Source organism: Gorilla gorilla, chromosome 3, assembly GCF_029281585.2.
Source record: "Gorilla gorilla gorilla isolate KB3781 chromosome 3, NHGRI_mGorGor1-v2.1_pri, whole genome shotgun sequence".
Lineage (NCBI taxonomy): Eukaryota > Metazoa > Chordata > Mammalia > Primates > Hominidae > Gorilla > Gorilla gorilla.
In genome coordinates, this window is record NC_073227.2 from 186946509 (window position 1) to 186972206 (window position 25698).

Here is a 25698-nt window from a genome sequence, read left to right on the forward strand (position 1 = left end):
GATGCCCATCGATGGTGGATGGGATAAAGAAAATGTGGTACACATACACCATGGAATATTATGCAGCTGTAAAAAAGAATAAACTCATGTCCTTGTAGCAACCTAGATGGAGCTAAAAGGCCATAATCCTAAGTGAATCAATGCAGGGACAGAAATTTAAATACCACAAGTTCTCATTTATAAGTGGGAGCTAAACATTGAGCACCCATAGACACAAACATGGGAATAATAGACACTGAAGACTACTAGATGGGGGAGCCTGAAAAGGGGGAATGGGTTGAAAAACGACCTATGGGCAGTTTGCACTTTGTCTTTGATTCTTATTTACCTGGAAGAACTTAAGTACTCTCATTAGCCGTGGTGGGAATGCAATTGCAATTTTTTTAAAAGTTTGATGTTCTTGATGATAACCGAATGGTATTAGGAGATAATCATGGGTATGGAGTTGTCCAGGATTTTGTAATATTCGCAGTGGAAACTCTAAATGAAATACTCGTGTAACATAAATAATTTTTAGGTGCAAAAAGTTACAGCTGACTTGGAATACATGAATGCATGCATAGTTCTTGATATAGTTATTTTTAATTTAAAAATTATAAGTGTTGTAATATGATTATAGGTGTTGATCAATTTTTATTTAAGTTCTTTTAACAAGAGTCAGAAAATATATTCTGAAGGTCATTCTTACTACAACACTGAAAAGTGAACTTTAAAAGATACAAATTTTGAGAACAAGTTTAAAGTATACATGATTTTAAAAAGAAAACCTCATAGAATATGAAAAGTTTGGGAACAAGATTAATCAAATTAAATTGTTTCATAACAGCAAGTTAATATCTGGGAAAAACATTTCTCCTGTCCAATTCCAAAACTCTCACCATTAGCATTGAGTTAATTTATTTTTCTTGTATGTATGATTATCTATAAAACTATATTTCCAAAAATGTAAATAGGAAGAAAAAATCTATCATCTATTATTTTTCTTAATATTATTTATGATGATTAGCGAATAAATTGGAGTGTTATAAGAAGCCAGTGAACAATTTTAACTCATTATAATCCTCGTGTCTTTATTATTTTCTTATTTTCTTTCTCCTAATATTTGGTTTCATTCTGCTGGGTTTTTTTTCTTACTTCTTGAGCTGGGAATTTAACTCATTAATTTCAAGCATCTTTTCTTTTCCAAAGCAGACACTGAAGGCTGTAATTTTCCCCTCAGAACTACTTTACCTGAATTCCACCAGCTCAAAATAGAGCTGTTATGTTATGTTTCATTTCTCTTTTTTTATGTTATGTTTCAATTCTACTTTTTTCTATTGTTATTATTTCTTCTTAACCCACATATTTTTTCAGTAATGTGTTTTTCTTCTTTGCAAACATTGTTTCTTCAATCATCCTTTTCCTATTTATCTCTCCTTGAGTCACCTTTAGGTAAAGCACTATCTTTGTGTGTCAGTCTTTGCAATAGCTTCAGGCTGATATGACCTTGGAAGTGACTAGTATTCATAAGACTAATCTTTGCTTTAAAAATATGTTTTGTGCAATGGTTGGGTGCATCGTCTTAATTGTGATGCTCATAGATTCTCTATATTATTGTTTTGTCTGTTTATCAGATATTTACAAATATTTGTCACTATGGTAGATTTGTTAATTGCTCTTTATAGCCTTGTTAATTTTTGTTTTATATATGTTTATGCTATATCATTTTGTACACATGTTTACAACATTTTATCCCCCTGATGTATTAAACTATTATCACTGTATAATGAATTTCTTTATTTCTAGAGATGGTTGACGTTAAAACTCTATTTTGTCTATTATTAATAAAGCTACACTTATATTTTGATTAATATATTTGCCAGGTATATCTTTGTCCTGTTCTAGACATCTAGACATTCAATAATTTCCAACCTTTTGTTTCAGGTATCCAATTCAGTTTATTTTTATTTAATCAGTGGATGGCAGGTTTTGTCTTTAATTATAGTGCTTATTTTAATTCTATTTATTGTGACTATTGGTGTGTTTTAGACAGTATACAGTCCAGTTTATTTTTTGTTTAACCCATGATGGCAGGTTTCGTCTTTAATTAGAGTGCTCATTGCAGTTCTATTTATTGTGACTATTGGTGTGTTTTTATTTCTTATTTGCATTTTAATACATCCCTTTTTTTGTTCTCCCCCTTTGCCTTCTTATGCATTGAATTATGTTTTTTTATCATTTCATATTTTTCTCTCTACTAGTTTGAAAGTTTTTCTCCCCTTTGCCTTCTTATGCATTGAATTATGTTTTTTTATCATTTCGTATTTTTCTCTCTACTGGTTTGAAAGTTTTAAATGTATACTCTATCATTTGGTACTCTCTATCAGCTTTCTTTCTTAATCAAATTATATTTAATTTGTATCTTTAGCCTCTTCCCATTCAGAAAAGGATCTTATCCCAATTCAAAAAAGGATCTTAAAACATATAAGATTATTCCCTTTTTATAAGATATTGCTTTGCATATTTGTTGATACCTTTTTTTAATCACGCAAATGAGACACTATTGTCTTTTGCACTTAACATTAGTTTTACATGTGCAAACGCTACCATGGATTTTTATTATTTATTGTGGTAAAATAAACTATAATATTATTGTGGTAAAAACTACATAGCATAAAATTTACCATGTTAACCATTTTTAGGTGTACAGTTCAGTATGTTAAGTATATTCACTTTGTGGTGAAACAGATCTCCAGAACTTTTTCATCTCGCAAAACTGCAACCCTATACTCATTAAACCCAACAAATCCCTTTTCCTTCCATCCCTTTGTGCCTGGCAATCATCATTCTACTTTCTGTTTCCATGACTTTGAGAAACTTCATATGATTGGAAGCATAGAGTATTTGTCCCTTTGTGACTGGACTATCTCACTTAGCATAATGCCCTCAAGGTTCATCCATGTGACATGATTTATTTTTTATGCCTGAATAATATTCCATTGTATGAATACACATTTTCTTTATCCTTTCATTCATTGGTAGACATTTAGGTTGCTTCTACCTCTTGCCTATTGTGAATAGTGCTGATATGAACCTGGGATTGCAAATATCTCTCAGCGACCTTGTTTTCAATTATTTTGGTTATCTATCCAGAAGTGAGGTTGCTGGATCATATGGTAGTTCTGTGTTTAATTTTTTAAATAACCTTTATACTGTTTTCCATAGTGTTTGCGTTATTTCACAGTCCTCGCTAAGACTGCAAAAGGGTTCCAATTTCTGTCCATCCTCACCAACACTTGTTATTTTCTGTTGTTTTGATAGTAGCCATCCTACGGGGTGTCAGGTGATATCTCATTATGATTTTGATTTGAATTTTTCTGATGACTAGTGAACATCTTCTAGTGATAACTTGGGCATCTTTTTGTATGCTTAATGGCCATTTGTATATCGTCTTTGTGGAAATATTTATTCAAGTCTTTTGCCTATGTTTAAATCAGATTATTTGATTTTGTCTTTCAACTGTAGAAGTTTTTATATATTCTGGTTATTAAGCATTGATTAGAGACATGATTTGCACATATTTTCTCCTCTTTCGCAGGTTGTATTTTCACTCTGTTGATTGTGTCTTCTGATGAACACAAATTATAAAGTTTGATGTCATACCACTTGTCTACTTTTAGTTTTATTGCCTGTGCTTTTGGTGTCATAGCCAAGAAATCATGGCCATATGTAATGACATGAAGTTTTTACCCTGTGTTTTCTTCTATGAGTTCTATAGTTTTACAGTCTTATATTTAGGTTTTTAATCAATATTGTGTTAATAGAAACCATTCTTGTACATGTGGATATCCAGTTTCTTCAACACCATTTGTTAAAGATTTACTAAATGTTTTTATTCAGCATTCCTGCTCATGTTTCTGACTTCCATTATGGCTTATTTTGGTCCTGCCTATAGCTTACATTATAGACTATTTTTTAAATTAGCGTTTTGTTTTTTTCTGTTTGAAAATGTGGATTTTTTACATGAATTTATAAAACTATAGTTTCACTGGATATAGTTGGCTGCACATTTAACTTTGTTTTAAATAAAAGCTTACAAAAATACCTTCATTTCAAACATTTTTAATGTACAATTTTGCACATTAAAGTTATCAAAAGTGATTTAACAAGCACTAAAAATTTAATAAGTTAATACCCATATAAAATGAATGAACAAAGAATTACTCATAAAATGAAGCTGCTTAAGATGATTTCTGAAGGCAGTTTTCCCAAATTCTTGGATACCTCTCATGTAATAAAATGTATCTTAAATGTATTATAAATCAATGTGAAGTCCATTTATTTATTTTTTAAACAAGTAAAATTCTGAAAGGCACACCTCATACAATCCAAAAAAATAGAACTATGTACGGCTTATTATATGAATATAAACACATGACTGTTATATAAATAAGTTAAATCAAGATGTATCATTTATAAATTTTATAAATTATGGCAATTTCAAGGTCTTTTTTTTGACATGGAGCCTTGCTCTGTTGCCCAGACTGGAGTGTAATGGCATGACCTCGGCTCACTGCAACTTTCACTTCTCAGTTCAAGCAATTCTTGTGCCTCAGCCTCTTGAGTAGCTGGAATTACAGGCATGCACCACCTCACGTGGCTAATTTTTGTATTTTTAGTAGGGACAGGGTTTCACCATGTTGCCCAGGCTGGTCTTGAACTTTTGAGCTCAAGTGATCTACCTGCCTCAGCCTCCCAAAGTTCTGGGCTTACTGGCATGAGCCACCGTGCCCGGCTTTAAGTTTTTTTGATTCCAATAATATGAGTTTATTTCAATGTTATAAAATATGTTAATTTGAAAAGTAATAGGTCAAAATTTAGCAAAAACCTGTCTCAAAATTTCCACAAATACTGAATGAATTAGAATTCAACATATAATGATAAACAATTGAATAAATAGGAGTAGAAGGAATTTTATAAAAATACAATAAATAGAAAAAACCTAGTATTTCTTGAGTGCCTACACTATACTAGGTGCTGTGCCAAGCTTCTCTAATCTTCTCAGCACCCTACTGACATTAGTACTAGAATTATCTTCATATTACAAAGAAATCAAAGTTGAGAGAGGATTGAGTAACTTATCTAACATCACACATGTGGCATCTGATATTTGCCAGAGCTAATTATTAAATTTGTCTTCAGTTATAGAGAATGTGTTTTTTCTTTTCTCTAAAATCAAAATAATCAACCAAAAGTTAAGCAAGACTAGAGATATTCAAATAAAAACAAATATATTAAAATATAACGTATTTTAGAAAACGAGAAACTTTACTGTGGGACTAAAATAAGCAGAATAACATGTCATGAACCGAAATGTAAAAGTGTAGTATTATAAATTATCAGTTCTTGTCAAAGTAACGTATAGTAATTCCAAATTAAATTCCATTAGATTTTTGTTTTGTACCAGACCAAATTTTTCTAGAGTTTACCTTAAAAATAAAATAGTTGGCAAATTCACAAACAATGGTAATATGGGGGAGTGGGTTGCGCTATAAGATAGAAAAACATTATGAAGCCTCAGTAATTCAAATTCTGTGGCAATGTCAAAAAGTCTTCTGTATCAATGGACAAACTAAAAAGACCAGAATTATGCCTGAGGGCATAGAAGACTTCTGTCGTATACTTGTAAGGATCATTTTTCAAATAAGGAAAATGGATTTTCTCAGTAAATAATACTTAAATCATTTTAAAGGATATGTGAAAAAATTAAACAAGTTCTACTTCATATTGCATAGTTTTCTAAAGAAAACAATGCTTTATTTGCTTTCTGAAAAAGATTATGTTGAATACATGAGTTGAAAATAAGAAAGTTTAGAATAACTTGTTCAGATTATCCACGTGAAGTTGTTTTTATAAAAATGCAAAAAGCACAAATAAAAATGAAAACGGAGACTATTATAACACATAAGGATGAGGGACCATTGGGTCATTCATATGTAAAGAGCTGTTATAAACTGATAACTAAAGATTCACCCCACAGCAGAAAATGCCTGAGAAAGTAGAAAATTTAGTGAAGTATCAATGCAAGTAGATATTCAATGAATATATGAAATTCTTTAATCTTATTCTTTATCAGAGAAATGCTAGTTGAACTAACAATAATTTGTCATATTTCACCTGTAATATTGGTAAAGATAGAATTGAATGTTAATATCAAGTGATCATAAAGATATGCAACTCCTGAAAGTAGAAATTAAAATAACCTTTTAGAAGCACATTGGGTAATTTGTATTACACTTTACAAAATGTACCTGCACTTTTGCCCAGATATTTATCCTAGAACAATTATCTGAGTGTGTGCAAAGGTAACTGTTTATTATAATAGTGAAAATTGGAAACAAAATAAATTTTGAAAACTTAAAGAAAACTCTGATTTGAGAAAATGTCTACAATATATTATGAAATATTTAAGGCAAATCAAAAGTTAGTGGTATGAGAAGTTCTGTAATTTAAATTATGTACATTAGAGACAAACTTATGGAAGAATATATAAGAAAATGATGCTTATTTCTACCTGCTGAGTTTGCAAATAGTTTTTATGTCTTCTTTGTTCCTTTAAAAAATTATCAGCAATAAGCATATGTTATTTTGGGCAAGAGAAAAATATTGTCTTTAAAAAATACAGTCATTGTTGGACAATGATGTGAATGTACTTAATGCACAGAACTGTACACATAAGTATGGTTAAAATGGTAACTTTTACATTGTGCACACATATTATACCACAATTTAAAAATAAGGGTTTCAGTTCACATGCATATCTTTCTTAGATTGAGCCTCTCAAAGTACAGAGGGATTTCTGTTCAATCTAAGGTTATCCTTGATGTTGCATGGTTCATGCTGGCAACAATCCAAAATGTGCAGCTAAGAGGGTAGCTGTGTTGAGCTGATAGAAGCGCATGGTATTGATTCTTGCATCCCTTAGAATTGACTAACCTTTGAACAAGGACAGATTGCTTATGTCTTGAATAGACTTAATATTTTCTATTTTCCTATATAACCCATTTAGAAGCTATTGACTATTTTTTGCAGATATTTCTTTTTAATCACTCATCTATGATTTACACATATGGAGTCAATTCACAGTAGTGTATTTATATTGCCAAAGACATTGCTTAAATTTAGCAATTACTACATAAATACATTTTTATTCTATTAAAATAGATGTATCTTTTGATGTGTGAAATAAATTATTGCTATTATAAACTTATAACCTAGTAATATAATGGTTAAACTTTGAAAAATAACTGAAAAAAGAAAATACAATTTATCATAGACTTTAGGAAAGCTCAGATCTTGTTGGAAGATCCATGCATGACTGAAGAGATGGTAGCATTCAATAAAGCGATATGAAGAATTTCAAGGAACAAGAAAGGGGAAAGTAGAGTCCACATAGAATTATGTTCACTTTAAGTAAAGGAATGGGAATAGAGCTGAGATTGGAATACTTTGTCAGAGCACAATAGCAAGAATTTAGGGATGACTGGGATGAAGTTTATGTGCTTGAGATAATGAAAGATGAGGCAGCAAAACTGGGTTATGACTAGGGTCATTGATTCCAAAATCTTGATGGGAAGCAAACTCTATTGAGATTACTGTGTCCATAAAGTGTAGGACGAAATGGAGAAGAGTAAAATTAAAAGCCAAAGCACATCTTGTGAAACTATTACATCATATTCAGAAAAGAAGTACAGCTAGCATTGACATGAAAAAGGAAAAAGAAGTGGAGGAGTATTTTTAGGGATATTATAGAATATCATCTATAGCATTTGACAATTACCTAGATGTAGGGGTGTAGTGGGAATTTAGGAAAGAGAAGTCTTAGTCCATTAATGCCGCTATAACAAAGCTCCTCAGACTGAGTAATTTATGGACAATAGAAATTTATTTCTCACTCTCAGAGGTAGAAGCTGGGAAGCCCAAGGTCAAGGTGCCTGTAGATTCAGGTATCTGGTTAGTTCTCGTTCTCTGCTTCTTCTTGCATTCTCACTTGGCTGAAGGGTTGGAAGGGACAGAGGGAAAAAAGGATCAACTTGTTTCCTCAAGCCCTTTTATAAGGGCACTAATCTCATTTCTAAGGGCAGAGCCCTCCTGGCTTAATCAGCTTCCAGTGGTCACTTCTTAATACTATCACTTTGAAATTTAATTTCCAACATATGAATTTTGGAGGGACATACACATTCAAACCATAGTGAGAGGTATAAAAAATGTTCTGATGAATAGTGAGTGATGATTCATCAAAATTTCAAAGTCAGATGTTGTCACATAGATTTAAGCAGAAAAGTTATTTTAATAGAATAATTCAACTCTTGGTTTCCACCTGTCATCAAACTGATGTTTGTATGTTTCAGAGCATAGATGGAATAAGGAAATGGAGTAATACTTTATTTTATATATTTTTTCAGGGTTTATATTGTGAGGAATGTCTGAATATATACCATGAAAATAATAATACATAAGAATCTTACTAGTGCTTTGGGATTACCTGAGTATTTTTCTCCACATTACTCAATTAAACTCTTGAGAGTTAATTCTGGTGAGATAAGCCTGATATGGTGACCTTCCGTTTACAGCAGTAAGATTCATTCAACCTCAGAATGTTTAAGTAAACCAGCGAACTGAGAAGTTAGAACTTGAACCCAGGTCTTCTGACTCCCAATCAAGAATAGCTTCCAGATGTAGAAAAAGTTGTATTTTTTTCCCTATAACATGATATAATTTCAGAGCTGAACAAAAGCTTAATGATCAGTTATTCCAGAGACTGGCAAACATTTCTGGAAAGAACATACAGTAAATATATTTGTTTTTGCAGGCTATACAGTGTTTGTCACAAATACTGATTTCTAACATTGTAGCATTGAAACAGACATAAACAACGTGTGGTAAAGGAATGGTCCTGATTGAACTTTTACAGAAACAGGCTTCAGGCAGAATTTGATCCATGGGTTATAGTTTACTAATACCTGATTTACTCTCTCTCAGCCTTATTTCTGAGGGAAAAAAAATATCGCCACTCTAGAAAGTTTACTAGACTTGTGCAGGCTTCTTCTGGCTGTAGCATAGCAATCTAGTTTATCTTGCTGTTTTTCAGTCTAATTGGCAAGGTTTGTACATTCTGTATCTTCAGCCTTATAAGGTATGGTGCAAATATTACGCTAATTGGCCTTTTTTGTGGTGCTCATGGAATTTGTTTAGGTAGCCAATAATATCTTAATTGTGCTGAAAAAAGTTCATTGATTATATCTTTCTCTGGAGACTCACAGACATCCAGTCCCTTGAACTGTTGATCTGCCTTTCTTCAGGATTCTTCACTCTCCAGCACTGGAAAACAAAGTCTTTAATAAGCACAATTGGCAGCAGTGACATCTATTCAACGTTGCAACTTAGACTCCTAACAGATCACAGGAAATCTTAAAATTATTCCCTCAATCTCATACTCCAAGGGAGCTATAATTAATTTTGAGTTGTTACTTATACTTAAGTCAAAAATAAAATATTTATATAGTTGTGTTTTGTATTTTTCATTTGATCATTCTTTGGGGAAAGATGCAATATGTTTACATAAAATAACATAATGTAAAACAAGCAGATATTTTCCAAGTGTGTTTGATTTGTTATTCAAGTACGAATCCTGCTAGCAACCTCAGTCAAAGGCCAGAATTCTATGTCTATAACCAGAGCCCTATGATTTGATTTTAGAAAACCTATCTTTATTACATTTTCTGCTTTTAAAGGACTCTGTGTTTTATGTTAATGTCAGGCCAGTTACGTTCCTCCATGGTGCTTGGTGTTTAAACTAGAAGATTAAAAACAAGTTAGAAAAATTTTCTGCTTAGAGTTATCCCCATCCAACTCTGTGTGTGTGTGTGTGTGTGTGTGTGTGTGTGTGTGTGTTTCAAGAGATCAAATATTAACTATTTCTTTGCAATCCAAACGCACATTTTAATTTTGGATGAAATTGATAATACACATACTTCTAATTTAGCTTTATTTTTTTTCCTCATGAAGAAGGCAGTAGAAGCTATTTGCATATCATTATAAAACTACCCTTTCAATCTAAGAGGGAAGCCAGAACGTGAGCCCTGGGGGAGTCTCTGTTTGTGTCTATATTCAAGTTTTGCTGTCTCTGTTTTAATAAATGAGTTCTTATATAATCATATAGAGTTGAAACCTTGGTGGTTGCTATAGGGAAAACATAGATGCAAAATGAAACATAGTATCAGGCAGTGATAGTATTCTCCATGTGGAGCAGACTTAAAGTAAACACAAAGTTAAAGGGAAAAACCAGGTATTATTTCCTAGTTATATCCTGAATATAGTCTAATGTTGCGTTGGTATTTAGAGATGTAGGAGAAAATATTGTGGGAAATTCATAAAAATAAATTAGATACTAAAGCATTTTGATAATCAAGTGTTGAGGATTATTGGTAAAAATGATCAATGCTTTGCCTTTAGATATTTTGAAAATTTTTGTAAACATTTAAAAAGTGGAACCTTACAATGAGGTGAAGAAAAAGAAAAACAGAAAAAAGATAAACTGCAAAGAGGGAAGATAAAAATAAATGAACAATTCTATTAAAACCAACTTATGGCCAGGCACGGTGGCTCATGCCTGCAATCCCAGAGCTTTGGGGGGCCGAGGCTGGTGGATCACCTGAGGTCAGGAGTTCAAAACCAGCCCGGCCAACATGGTGAAACTCTGTCTCTACTAAAAATACAAAAATTAGCTGGATGTGGTGGCGGGCACCTGTAATCCCAGCTACTCGGGAGGCTGAGGGATGAGAATCGCTTGAACCCGGAAGGCAGAGGTTGCAGTGAGCTGATACTGCTCCACTGCACTCCAGCCTGGGTGACAAGAGTGAAACTCTGTCTCCAATTGAAAAAAAAAAACAACAAAACTTATTCCACAACTTAACGTACTACATTTTTAAAAAATTACACCCGTATTTTCTTATCCTTGGCAGATTTCTTTCTTTGTTACTAGGAAAGTACATGTTAGTCTATATGGATATTTGAAACCAACTTTGGTGTACAGTTTCATCACTGATCACTGTGGTACCTAGATATGAGATGCCATGAGAAATATTTATAGTTATCCTGTGTCATTTGGGAAAGAAGTAAGTTCATTCAGCATTGATTTGCAATAATTAGTGCTTACCTTGATGTTAAATATTGTGTTCAAGAAAGGGGAGAAGCATATACTTTCCAGCACAGAATTGGTAATACTTTTCTAGAATATGGATTCAGTATTGATTATGTTTTTATTTTCCTTCTTTCTTTCCTTCCTCTCTCCTTCTCTCCCTTTCTTTCTTCTTTTTTTCTTCCTTCCTTTGTTATTCCTTGAGACTTCTTTCACATTCAGCCTTTTGTATTTTCACAAAAGGGATTTTTGAATATTGCTACAAACTATAGTTTTGTAGTAGGAGCATTTGGAATACTCAAAATTTGTTGCTTTTGGCCAAAGTCCATCACAATTTCTAGAGTAGAGGACTGGCTTACTATGAGCCTTAAGCATCTCAGATGTTTTAAGCAGAATACAGTTAGAATGAGTTTTTGAATGTGAAAAAAAAAATCCAAATGAATTCCATTGCATCAGATAAGCATATTTCTCGCGTAAGTTTGGCTTTACTTTTGGTGTAATCAAGTAAGAAGAAAAAAGTTGTTTGGAAAGTAAAGTCCATTTATAAAGCAGTAAGAAAGTTGTCTTTCCTAGGATTGTCTCCTGAGTTATCTTTACGCAACAGCATCATTTTGAAACAAAGCACAGAATAAGGGTCATGTACAAGATGCTGTAACTTGAAAGTTCTTTGTATATACATCTTTGGATCTAGAGAAACATAGTGACATCTGCCTTTGATTATCATTAGATGGATAAATTCTAATTCTATGACTGTATTTAAAACATTTCAACATGCACAATGATATTATATGTTCTGAGAAAGTGGCACATGGTGGTTATTTTTAACATAATTATAGATGTCTGACTGGTCATTTTTGAAATAAATTATTTTTTAAAAGACTTTCATGAAAAAAATAGAATTCTTCATGGCTCAAGCCATGTTTATCTTGGGAAAATTCAAAATAAACTATTTGAATAAAAATTTCTGTTTGCTTTACAATTGTCCAGATTAACTTTACAGAAACTTTTTGTTAATTGCTAAAATATCTAGTTTGTTCAACTACTCATATTGTACTTCTCCTGACATTGTAAAACAGTTAAAGAAAATGGGAAAACATGGTTTCAAGGTTTGGTTCAGAGAAAAACTATTAGGATAATTATAATATAGAAAAATAATTAGCTGCACATGCATTTTTACTGTAGACCAGGGTTCCTTACCTTTAGGAATCAAATCACTATATGTAGATACAATCATTTTTACTCTGTGGGTTGCTTACCTCCATTTTGCAGATTGTTTTAAATTTTACAACGATGGATCTATACAAGAGTAGTTTGTGCTGGTATGACTATATTGAAGTAAGAGACGGGTACTGGAGAAAATCACCTCTCCTTGGTAAGATATCTTTTCCCTCTTATGTGGCTATGTATCTATTCTGTCCCGTCCAAAAAAACCAACCGATTCTCTCAAGAGTCATCTTAGAGTTAAAAGTGTGTGACTAACATTATTTTTATGTTAGTTATACTTTTTTCAACCATACCAAAAATACTCAAAGAGAAATGGATAAATACATTGACTGATTAATTAATTTGAGCTAGCTTAAGTTATGAGGTAGATACTAGGATTTGAATATAATGATTGAGAATAGCTTTCTCATATATTGTGCCTATCATGAGTACTCCTCACAGTGTTTCTGTATTTTTGCTTTAAAAATCAGTTTTTGATTTAAAAAAAACTAATTGTGGGTGTTCATGTTGTGTGTTTGTGTGTTTTGTTTTTGTTTTGTTGCTAAGCGAGTAATGTAAACTGTTAGGTACATGTTTGGTAGCTGGCTTCCTATGCCAAGCATATTAACTCTTATTGTATTATAGATGTCACAATTTTGCTTCTCAGAGAGTTTTCTGTGGCTGAGAAGAGACATTTGTAATTTGTGTCATAAACTGTAGCTCAGATCTGGTGCTCATGAAAGTCTGCTGCCAACGTTTAACCACAGACCACACTATTAACTTGCATAGGCAGTTTACTGTTGCCCTCTGTTTTACTTAAAGGTGAGAGCTGTTTGGAGCATGCAGGCATCTACTCTATGTTGATCTTTTTCTGAGATTGTAACTTTTTCTTTACTTTTAGAAGTAGTTTTGCTCAGTTGCATTGATGAACTGTACAGCTCTTTTAACATCTAACACCTACTGACTGGGCACAATTGTATTAAAAGTGACAGCAGCCATAGTAAATCCAAGAGATCTGTAGAAATATTTAAAAATAAAGAATTGAACTAATGTGGTAAGTCAGGTTGAGGAAAACATTGTCTTCCGTATTTAGTTTCTTAGCCTAGATGAAGCAATTTTTTACATATGTATGCACAAGCCAAAGAAAATATTTCATTAAACTCATATTAGAGAAACAAATCTAGAGCTAAAATTCTGAACAACACTTCTTTTTAGAGCACAATCAGCATTACATGGCTCAATGTATAATGGACCACCAGAGTGAGGCAGTGTAATCATGGTTTTTGGGTGAAAAGCTTTCCTTACTATTTCTTCTAAGACCTTGCTCCAAAAAGTGCAGCACTTAGATTGGTAGCATCAAAATCATCTGGAAAACTGTTAGAATTGTAGAAACTTGGCTCTCACTCTATATCCTCTGAATTAGGGTTTGCATTTTAATAGATTTCCTAGAAATTCAGATGCACACTACAGTTTAAAACACACTGCTCTGGGTTACCTGCCTCTAATTTGCCTTGCAATTTAGGACAATATGTCTTCACCTGTTAGCTGTTAGTATGAACTTGCTTTATGCAAGTCAGCTACATTTTTCACACACTAAAACTATGTGTGCCATTTCCAGAGACACAAAAATGGATAACATGTTTGTAGAATTATTGCATGTGCTTTGTTATATTTAAGCATTTTGTGATCATGTGAAAGCTTTGAGCATAGAGGCAGACATAAGCATAAATATTTGTGGAAAGATGAGGAAGGAAGGAAGGAAGGAAGGAATGACAGGTATTATATTCATTTGCTGTAATTCATATTTCTGGATACAGAATTAGAAGAAATTAGAAATTATGCTCAAGTCTTCTGATAGTATTTGTTATTCTGCCTATACAGATATAATCTACAGATTATAGCTTTATAGATGAGATGGAATGTGTGCAGTGATAAAAGATACCAAGAGTAGCCTTGGGGTTTTCCTCAGGAGTACTGTTGAACCTGGGTGAATAAAGAACTCCACTTTGAGCTGAGAGCACATTCTTTCTTTCTTTCTTTTTTTTTTTTAAATGGAGTCTTGCTCTGTCGCCAGGCTGGAGTGCAGTGGTGCGATCTCGGCTCACTGCAACCTCTGCCTCTCGGGCTCAAGCGATTCTCCTGCCTCAGCCTCCCGAGTAGCTAGGACTATAGGCACGTGCCACCATGCCCAGCTAATTTTTGTATTTTTAGTAGAGACGGGGTTTCACCATATTGTCCAAGATGGTCTCGATTTCTTGACCTTGTGATCCACCCACCTCGGCCTCCCAAAGTGCTGGGATTACAGGCGTGAGCCACTGTGCCTGGCCGAGAGCACATTCTTAACCAAGTCATTTCCCTGCTATTGGCCAGGTTGAAAATTTGAAACCACTTTCTTAGGGTGACTTGCACCTTTTTTCTGTTCCCCATTAAATAATATTTCCCACCTTGATGCATCATTTGACCTTTTTCAAATATTGTTTTTGAGTAACCATCTTACTTCTACATATGGTAACAATACTGACATCAGTCAGCTACTCTGAGGCTGATGGTCAAATACTTTATAAATATATATGAAGACATTGTTTTGTTTATCTACCATTAGTAAGTAAATTTAAGGCACAGTTGTGGCTGCAATCACTTGGAATGGAAATGTGAACCAAATCGGTGTTTACATATTATTTGTGGCTAGTACAGAAAGAACGTAGAATATAGAGTCCTATTTAGGAGTTTCTCTTTATTCTTTTATTTCTTTTAGGTAGATTCTGTGGGGACAAATTGCCTGAAGTTCTTACTTCTACAGACAGCAGAATGTGGATTGAGTTTCGTAGCAGCAGTAATTGGGTAGGAAAAGGCTTTGCAGCTGTCTATGAAGGTAAGTCATATTGAATTTTAGAGAGCAGTTCATCTTATATCTCAACAGAAATGTTCGTTTCTTAATTTCATTACAATGACATTGTGACCATATTGTAAAATTATGAATTTTTCTGAATCTGTATTATAATATTCATACAGATAATTTTAATAAAAATACTCAGTAAATTTAAATTGCAAGAACAACCTGTTGTCTAGTATCAGTGATGTAATAATATCTAAATGTGTTCAGGATGTGTGGAGAAAAAAGCAAATGGCTCAAGAATTCTTAAAGTTTAATTGTTTCATGATAGTTTTAAAACATTATGAAGAAATTATCATTTTCCTTTGTACTGATTTTGTGTCTGTTTGGTCCCTGTATTCCTGAAATACTTTTTATTAGAGGAAATTGCACAGAAAGTAATTGTGCCGATTTCTGAGGCATGCTTTATCTAAATAAGAGAGTCAGCATTTGAGGAAGGACTTATTAAATGCTTTGTTTTATGCTTCTCTAAAACAATAAACTGGCATTGTGCTTTCTTGGCTTTAAAACCAGCTCCTTACTTGCCAGGTTGTGGGTGGAGGAGACACTTCCTAGTACAGCAGTTTAAGTAATTTTGAAGACAGAAGATTTCTGCTTCCCTTAAACTTTTAAGTAAACGGAAGCATTTTGTTTTAAGGATTAACTGCCTAGTAGTGAAGAGGATTATTTGGAGGGAGTCACGGACGCTGCGCACATGACACTAACTCGCTGCCAGAGACCCAGTGAGTTCTGTTCAGGATGAGGCTCCTCTTCTGATGAGCTATTTTACCTGTGGTCAAAAGACCAAAGGAAGCAGCTCAGAGAATCACAGAACAAACTCACAGAGAATAAATTCACAAAGCCACTAAAGGTTTTTAAAGGTTAAAAAATACCTTTTCGTTAAGATAGGATTAAAAATTCTTTATTCCTTGACCATTATCTAATATTTGTAGTTACTTTACTAGGTTTTTCTTACCACATAAATATTTGCTACATTACAACCAGTCAACTTTGATTTTTATAGCTTGGTCTTTATGTACTGAGCTACAGGAGCTGAACTTCAATGTTACCCTAGAAGAAAATGAAAATGAAATAGCATGTCCAGGCTCAGTTATTTGTTTATTTTTTGGCTTTCTTCAGCGATCTGTGGAGGTGAGATACGTAAAAATGAAGGACAGATTCAGTCTCCTAATTATCCTGATGACTATCGCCCGATGAAAGAATGTGTGTGGAAAATAACAGTGTCTGAGAGCTACCACGTCGGGCTGACCTTTCAGTCCTTTGAGGTAAAGTCTTTTAGGCTATCTTCCTGGCAAATATTCTCCATAAACGACAATGGCATTTAAGAGAATCCTCATTAAATCAGCAAAGAAACAGAGAGTCAGCCTTTTAATCAGCAAAGAAGCAAAGGATCGCTCATAAAATGCAACATCAAGAGCAAAAGGGTTTTTTTTTCTTCTTTCCTCGTTTGCAGACATTTTCAAGAAGATTAAAGTGAGTTTACATTATCTGTGCTATTTGAATTAGAATGTTTGAAGTACTGACAATAGTTTCTTTTGACAAATGCACAGGCTTATTTCACAAGAGGGTCCATTAGGTAATAGAACTTTTATTTCTCTTCTAAACTAAGAGATTAAAAGGTAGAAAGTCTTTTTTGTAAGAGGAACAAAACGTTTTTCACCTTTTTTTTTTTACCATAACACAGATAATTGTTTATATCAAAAATAGGGATTTTAAGTGTTCTTACGAGCTTTCAACCTCCTTAAAAATATTCATCAGGGAGATCAGCAGCATCGTTGTGTTATTAGATGACGGGTCAGAAGAAACCAAAGGCCAATCAGAATTTTTGGATCAAAGTCTGTGTCCAGAACTAACACGCTGGCCCGTGAGTCATTTTTGTGGGATGAAAGGGACTGAGTTAAAGATTTAAAGCCAAGAAATAGAGGAATTTCTCAGGAACTCCAGAGTATGTTTAAATCAGAGTTGGTCTAGTAATTGAGAGCCCAAGCTGAAGTGGAGAAGAACAATGAGATGCAGGTGGTAGGTCCCAACCAGGGTTAGAAATTTAGATGTATGATTGGAGATGGAGTCTTTACTGATTGGAAGACTAATTCACTAAGTGATCAGAAGGTAGTAATGAGCCCTACTACCCAGTGGGTAGTAATGAGCACTATGAACACTACTTACTGAGGGCAGTGACCGTGGTCATGGTTGTGTGTCTGTACCTGCAGCAGGAGCACCAGGAGAATCCAGGGATTGCCAGTAAACCCAGAGAATCTCTCATCCTCATCTGCATGCCTGTACATTCTATTTCTTCAATACTTGTCTCTGTCCCCTTGCATGTAGCATTTAACTTCCCAGATGTATTTCCTTTTGTTACCAAAAAAATATATACTTTCTATTTTAATCATTATGTTGTATCTTATGCTCCTGACCATTTTTTTTTTGTACTTTTGGAAACTTTGGTTCTGCCATTATTTGATTGACAGTTGAACTTTGTGAATTTAATGGACTAACAGGTTTGCAAATACTGTTCAAATAGACCGGTTTATTGTTGATAGTTAACTAAAATTGAGTAGAAAAATTTCTCCCATGATTTAGACAAAAAAAGGCTCATAAAAATTATCCACCCAATGTCTGTATTTGCTGTGTTTTGTGATATTTCAAGAATTAAGAGATTAACTGTCTTTTAATATGTAATTCAGTTTTTTTGTGGAATTCTATTATAGACATGATGTCAGAAAATGCATTCATTCCATCAGCCTGAAAACTGATGCATGAAGTTGCTACCTTAGTTGATTTGTAGTTTATTTTTTTATTTATCAATGCAATAGCAGTGACAGTCTTCAAAAATAAGATAACATAAGGACAAATGGAAAAGATATGCACCTCAGGCACTTAGAACCATGCCTGACACACAGTAGTTGCTTAATAAATACTTGTTTACTGAATGAATGAATCAGTGATGACTACGGTTTATGACCTGGGAAAAGTCATGTCATAGAATGGCTGAGAGTACATTTTATTTATTGTTTCTAGTTTCCTGTCCTATCTTCATATTACTTTATTTCTATGTTTCTGCCTCCCTCATTTATATGTTAGACATATTTTGATATCTGGTAGATCTCTTGTGTTTACATGACCAAAACCGAACCCTTGCTTATTTTATTTTACTTACTAAACCCACTCTTCTTCTATTTATTTCAGTACTATTTCAATACTTTTTGTCACCGCTTACCCAAGGAACATCCTTAATTCTACCTTTTCTCTTAAGCCCTGCAGCCAATCTATCAGCATATATCAGTTGCTTTGTCTTCAAACTATACTTCATACACGATGACTTTACACCACCACTGTTCTCATCATCGCCCCTTTGCTTGGAACTCACAGGAAGAACCTCAGGTCTCTACTCTTGCTCTGCATATCCCGTTCTTCACCTCAAAACCAGAGTGATGCTTTTACAATGTACGTTAGATTATGACACTGCACTACTGACAGGGGATTTCCATCACACCTAAAATAACATCTAGACTCGATTATCATGGGCCACGGTACTTTTGATTGGTCTTTGGCTCCCCCTCACTCCCTCTGTGTCAGCTCGTCTCGCCCTCTTTCTCTTTCTCAGAAACACCAACCTCACTCCCACATCACAGCATTTACCACTGATGTTCCGCTGCCTCAGATCTTTGCTTTTACTCTCCTGTTACTTTATTTGGATCTCTGCTTAATTACTGCCTTCTTAAAAAGTTCTTGGCTGATAACACGACTTAAAATACTTTCTTACCTACAATTATCTCTAAATCATCACTCTGTTTTATTTTTAGTAAATTGCACTTCCAACTACCGGAATTTATGCTGCATATCTCTTTATGTACATGTTTATTGTCTGTCTCTCTCACTAGAATAAGTCCACCAACGGGTTGGGATCTTACCTGTGTCTCTGATCATTTTGTTAGGATTTTACCGGTGTCTCTGATCATTTTATCTCCAGCAACATTGTTTGTGAGATTAATGTTGGGTAATAGATGAGAAAAATGGATGGATGGATTATATATAAGTCAATGTATGAATGTGTGACGGTTGGCAGATGAAAATGAGTATATCCTTTACTAAAGGCATGTAAGTTTCCATGCAGAGGGAAACAAGCCTGGATAGATAAGAAAGATTTAGATTATGGAGTACCTGGTATGGTGAAGTTAGACTGACTTTAGACTAGAGACGCTGAGTTTCAAGAAATTCACAAGTCACAGGATTTAAAGGTGCCTAATAAACATCTAAATCTTCTAGGTAAGGAAACTGAGTTTATGCCGCTAACCTAGTATCACACCGGTGAGTACTAAAACAGCATTAAAACCCAGGTACATTTGATCCTGATTTTATTGGCAAATCTGCTTATTTACTAAAATTTTGGAAGCCTAAAATTAATATTTGCAGTGCCTTCTAGGTCACAGACGTGTACACAGCAGCAAAGTTTGAGTCACCTAATGTGCCCATTGCCAGCTGTGATGTGCCTTACTGAGAACACACATGTGTCAGATTATCTTCGTTCAGACATGTGTGGTGTATATATAGTGCTGTTGGGTAAGAGTTCAGTATTAATAAATGGGCAACCTGTATTAATGCATCTTTAAACAGAAGCGCACAAAACAAAATGTTGTGACTAGAATCTCACAGGGACTGTAACCCTAGGAGCAATGAATCAGTACTTGCTAGTTCAGTATTCCGAGCAACTTAATAGAATGTAACTAGTATGAATATCAAGAATCAGCTTTATATATTTTCTTATTTGTTCTAATAGTCATTAGGTGGTTGTTTAATTTAGTCAATTATCTGTTTATATCAATTTTTTGTTTACATATGTTTTCAATATGGGTATTATACATTTTATACATATTTATGTTGAAAATGTATAATCAAAATGTTTTCATAAATTTTCAATATTATATGATTTTACCTGATAAAGTACAGTTTTTATTCACTGATTCTAGTCTTTGCCTTGTTTCAAAAACTGTTTATATTTTTGTTTATTATTATTATTATTATTATTTTTTTTTTTTTTTTGAGATGGAGTCTTGCTCTGTTTCGCCCAGGCTGCAAGGCAAGTGGTGCGATCTCGGCTCACTGCAACCTCCACCTCCCGGGTTCAAGCGATTCTCCTGCCTCAGCCTCCCGAGTAGCTGGGACTACAGGCGTGTGCCACTATGCCTGGCTAATTTTTTGTATTTTTAGTAGAGACAGGGTTTCACCATGTTAGCCAGGATGGTCTCGATCTCCTGAATTCGTGATCTGCCCTCCTTGGCCTCCCAAAGTGCTGGGATTACAGGTATGAGCCACCGCACCTGGCCTCGTTTATTATTCTTTATAGTAACTAATATAATATATAATTAATAATATATTATATTATATTATATTATTATTCTTCAGATATAAGGACCATGAAGATAAACTTGTCCATCATGCTGTTGAAATCTACTTTAAAGAACTTCTTAGCTGTCCATCATTCATGCTTCTATGTGAATTTATGTCATGGCTTTACCTTTGCCAGTGCCATTTGCATTTTCATGAAAGTGCTCAAATAAAGTTTATGTGTCTTTGTGAATGAGTTTCAGGAATCTTTAAGCAGGAAGGAACACTATTTGGCAGGTAATAGAATCTTGATGCCTCTGTAATTATACCATTTGGGAAGAGATGTGGTCTGGATGTTTGTGTCTACCCAAAATTTATATGGTGAAACACTGATTCCAAAGGTGGTGGTATTAGCAGTGGGGTCTTTGGGACGTGATTAGTCATGACAGTGGAGCCCTCATGAATGAATCAGTGCTCCTATAAAAGAGGCCTAGGGGCTAGGTGCTGTGGCTCATGCCTGTAATCTCAGCACTTTGGGAGGCCTAGGCGGGTGGATCACCTGAGGTCAGGAGTTCAAGACCAGCCTGACCAACATGGTGAAACCCCGTCTCTACTAGAAATACAAAATTAGCTGGGCGTGGTCGTGGGCGCCCGTAATCCCAGCTACTCAAGAGGCTGAGGCAGGAGAATCACTTGAACCTGGGAGGCAGAGTTTTCAATGAGCCAGGATCGTGCCACTGCACTCTAGCCTGGGCAACAAGAGCAAAATTCCATCTCGGAAAAAAAAAAAAAAAAAAAAAAAGGCCTAGGGAGATTCTACCATGTGAGGGCAAAATGAAAAGGCAACACTTATGAAGAGGGCCCTCACCAGACACTGAATCTGCTAGTGCCTTAACCTTGAACTTCCAGCCTTGAAAACTATGGAAATAAATTTCGTGGTTTGTAAACCACCCTATCTATGATATTTTCTCATAGCATCTGGAATGGACTAATACAGGAAGTTTTCTCTCCTCTGGTAGTTATTGGATACATTATTTCTTAAGACCAGTATACTGAAGTAGTTTGTATATGAATATAGATTCCCTCTGAAAGTAATTTGGAAAGCCTGTTCTCTATTTAGCAGCAGAGTCATTTGTAAAGGATCTTCTAGTACTATTATTTTATTTGAGAATTTTCAGTAAGAAGAAATACAAAAGAGAAAATGTTTGGAAGGCTGGAAATGTTTACAGTAACAACTTCAAAGGAATGTCACCAAAGCAGAAAAGAAGTGAAATAAACCTGGAGCTTACTTTTGTTTAAATTGAAATTACCACGTACATTAGTTCAAATGGTATTAAGTTTGAGGTACTTGTCAACATTACTACACATTCTGATTTGGTGATACTTTCCTTATGAAAACCAGAGCTGATTAATACCGTTAACAACCACAGCTGCGAGCTGAAACATTCTAAACTATGTGCATAAGTTTTTATCTTGGTACTTGGTAGATTGCTTGTCTAAAAGTAATCCTTTAAATCCTTTAAATATTTTTGATTAATTTAATGATAAGTAGACTAGTCTTTGTGAATGAACTAAAAAGCCGAGATAAGGAGGTTTTAATTAGTTAAGGATTTTCTGCTTGCCATGTACTGTTTCTGGGAACTTAGCTGAGAATATATTTTAGTAATGACTATAAAACAGAGGAGTTATGCAGCTCTTCATGAATTACGGTCTAGGCTATCCTTGTGTCTGAAAGATTAGCACTTGTTAGTTTCAATCAACTTGCCCAAGGTTGCACAACTGGTAGCACTATGATCAAAACCAAGCCCTGGCTCTGTGCATTTATGTCACCAGGTCTAGTAGTAAAGAGAAGCATCAGTACTCTATTAATATAATATTAGGGCATTCAAATCTTTCCTTTTGTAACTATCTTCACTTATACATTTTTGTTGTTTAATCATTATGTGTCAGTCCATCAGAGGCATGCCTGTTTTATTCACCACTGTTCACATACTGTCAAGTGAATATTATTTGGCCATAGCAGGTTTACAATAAAATTATTAAATTTATGAGTAATCAAACAATACTTGAATCATGAAGAAAAAAATGAAGTGGCAGCAGTTAAATAAACCATTCACATGAAAATAAACCTAAGCAAGACCTATGATGTTGCTTTTAACATGTTTGAACTTTTTTTTGAGCTGTAATTATTCATGTGTTGTGTCAACTTAATTTTAAATATTACTACTAATAAATATTATTAAATAAATAAGATAATATAATTTAAAATAATTATGTATTAAGCTTTTCACCTTTTTATTCAATGTTCCTTTTGTTTATACTATTATTTCCTAGACTTTACTAGATTTTTCTCATTATAAAAATTATTTTTAATTTTTAATGATAAATGCTCATTTGCATTGTTTTTATTAATCAGAGTTTTATTTAACATTTTCCCCCAAAGCATAAACAGCTTTAAGATTGCTCCAAGTGTATATCATTTAAAATAATACTATCTATACAAGTTGCATCATTTAGATTGCATTAATTATATCTGATTACATTAGCTATGTTTTAAAGCTACATTGTAACAGTCATGAGAGCTATATTTGATTAAAGCAAAATATACATAACATAAAATTTTCCATCTTAACCAGTTGTTAAGTGTACAGTTCAGTAGTGTTAAGTAGGTTCAAAATGTTCAAGCAATTTCCAGAACTCTTCATCTTGCAAAGCTGAAACACTATCCCATCACACAAAAACACCCTAATTTTTTCCTCCTTCCCCTAATTCCTTCTGGCAACCTCCATTCTTTCTGTGTCTATGAATTGGAGAATTTTAAGTACCCCTTTTTAAGGTGGAATAATATTCCATTGTATGTGTATACCACATTTTATTTATCCATTCATCTATCAATGAACCTGTGGATTGCTTCCACTTTTTGGCTATTGTGAAAATGCTGCTATGAACATAAGTAGGCAAATATCTCTACAAGACTGTGCTTTCAATTCTTTGGGGTATTTACCCAGAAGTGGTATTGCTAGATCATATGGTAATTCTATTTTTAATTTTTTAGGGAGCATGGGATACCTTTTACTAAAAATTATTATCTAGAAATTTCTAAGTTTTCAGAGATTTTTATAAATAACTAGATACTGCAATAGATATTTATGCAATGGTATATTGATTTGGAAATTTGGTTATCAAATGAAGGCAAGCATGTGAGTGGGTCCCAAGCCTGGGCCTGACCCCTACCTCCAGGGCTGGCTTTCCTTCAGTGCCAGAGCTCACCCACATGCACTGACCACTGAACTCTGTACAGGTTGGCAGGTTTAGAATGAGAAGTTGACCACTTTTGGTTAAATTTATTTTAGTTCTTGCTAAATAGAAATCACTTACTTTTTCTATGGTTCGTCTTCATTCTGCATTAAAGATATGAACCCTCAGTAGTGAAATGTACTATGAATCCCTTCTGACTAGTCTTTGTACATGTTCTTCCTTCTTTGTGTATTTGGCTCTACTTCTGATATCATTTACTTGTTAGTTTTCTGAAAATTGTTCAGAGCTTACTATCACTTTCCCTGTATTCTCTATGAAGATATTAGGTCTGTTTACATTATGATAAACTTGTCGTATTAATACATGGTTTATGCTCTGCTTACCTTAAAGTGTGTAAGAAATCGGCATCATCTTTATTTATTATATGTTTATTGTGTGTTTAATTATACATGACGTTGAGTTCAGCTCCCAGTTATCTGAACTGTATCCATGCTTTAACTCAAAAAGAAACTGCTCTTTCTCTTTTCTTTTTTCTCTTTTTTCTTTTTTCTCCTCCCTCCCTCCCTCCCTTGTTGCTTCCTTCCCTCCTGTACTTCCTTCCTTCCTTCCTTCTTTCCTTCCTCTTTCTTTCCTTTCTTTTCTTTGTTTCTTTTTCATTCTTTCTATAAATCATTGCCTTTGGTGTTCTTTTACTGATGAAGCTTAAAGTTACTGGCATGACATCGATGGACTTGATTCACATTTTAGTTTCAATCATATTTATTTCTATCCATTCCATATATTAAATAATGAAGTAATTTGATGTAGCTCAAGAAAATGTTGCACAAATGACACAAATAAAGTAACTCAAATATTCATTTGTGCTCATTGTTATCACTCGTGTTGATGTAGCTGATGAAGTGTAATTATAATTAGTACAAATGGAGTAGATTCATTGTGCAAGCCTTGCATTTAGGATTAAACTGGAAAAATAAGTAGCTGAAGACCATTCAGGTAATTGACGAGATATCTAGAATTGTTGTTGTAAAGATATAATGTATTTCCAAATATCATAAATTCATGTAGATGAGGCACATATTATTTTCTAAGCAACGCAAAATCTGTGGCATTCACTATGTGACAATGTTGTTACCCCAAATACCAGGTACATATTTAATATGTAAATAATATGTAATGCATAAATATGTACTAGTGAATTTAACCCTATAATTAGCTATTTTTACTTGTGAAATATTTACTCTTTGGGTATCATATAAAATATTTAAAATTACAGTTTTTACTAAGTAACCAGTGAATACACTGTAAATTAAAATGTAAAGTGAATGATTGTATATCTATTAAAGGAATAGAGTGAGTTTTATAGACCAGGCAATATATAAATTATCCTATTTCTTTTTAATCATTGAAGAAATCTGAAATTTTGAGTTTCATTTTCAATAGGAACTATGTTGTCTTCCTTGTTTGTACCATAATTTTTAATAATAATCTTCTTAAAATAGTAATTAAAACCCTTTTTAATTAACATTTTTAATTTTTACACTAGCCTGATTTCTAATATGAAGCAATGTAATATTATCTTTTTTAAATTTATTTTATTTTGTGATGGAGTCTCGGTCTGTTGCCCAGGCTGGAGTGCAGTGGCACGATCTTGGCTCACTGCAACCTCCACCTCCTGGGTTCAAGCAATTCTCTGCCTCAGACTCCCAAGTAGCTGGGATTACAGGTGCCTGCCACCATGCCCAGCTAATTGTTTTGTATTTTTAGTAGAGACAGGGTTTCACCACCTTGGCCAGGCTGGTCTTGAACTCCTGACCATGTGATCCACCTGCTAAGACCTCCC

The 25698-nt window shown here is 33.9% G+C and overlaps 1 protein-coding gene across 1 annotated transcript in view; it reads left to right on the forward strand.

Annotated features, from left to right (window-relative positions):
* TLL1 (tolloid like 1) overlaps window positions 1–25698 on the forward strand; it is a 233239-nt gene that overhangs the window by 157384 nt on the left and 50157 nt on the right. Inside the window, exons 10-12 of the mRNA XM_019025068.4 lie at window positions 12449–12551; window positions 15138–15254; window positions 16395–16540. Of these exons, the coding sequence (XP_018880613.2) occupies window positions 12449–12551; window positions 15138–15254; window positions 16395–16540 (366 nt within the window). The remainder of the gene's footprint in view (window positions 1–12448; window positions 12552–15137; window positions 15255–16394; window positions 16541–25698) is intronic.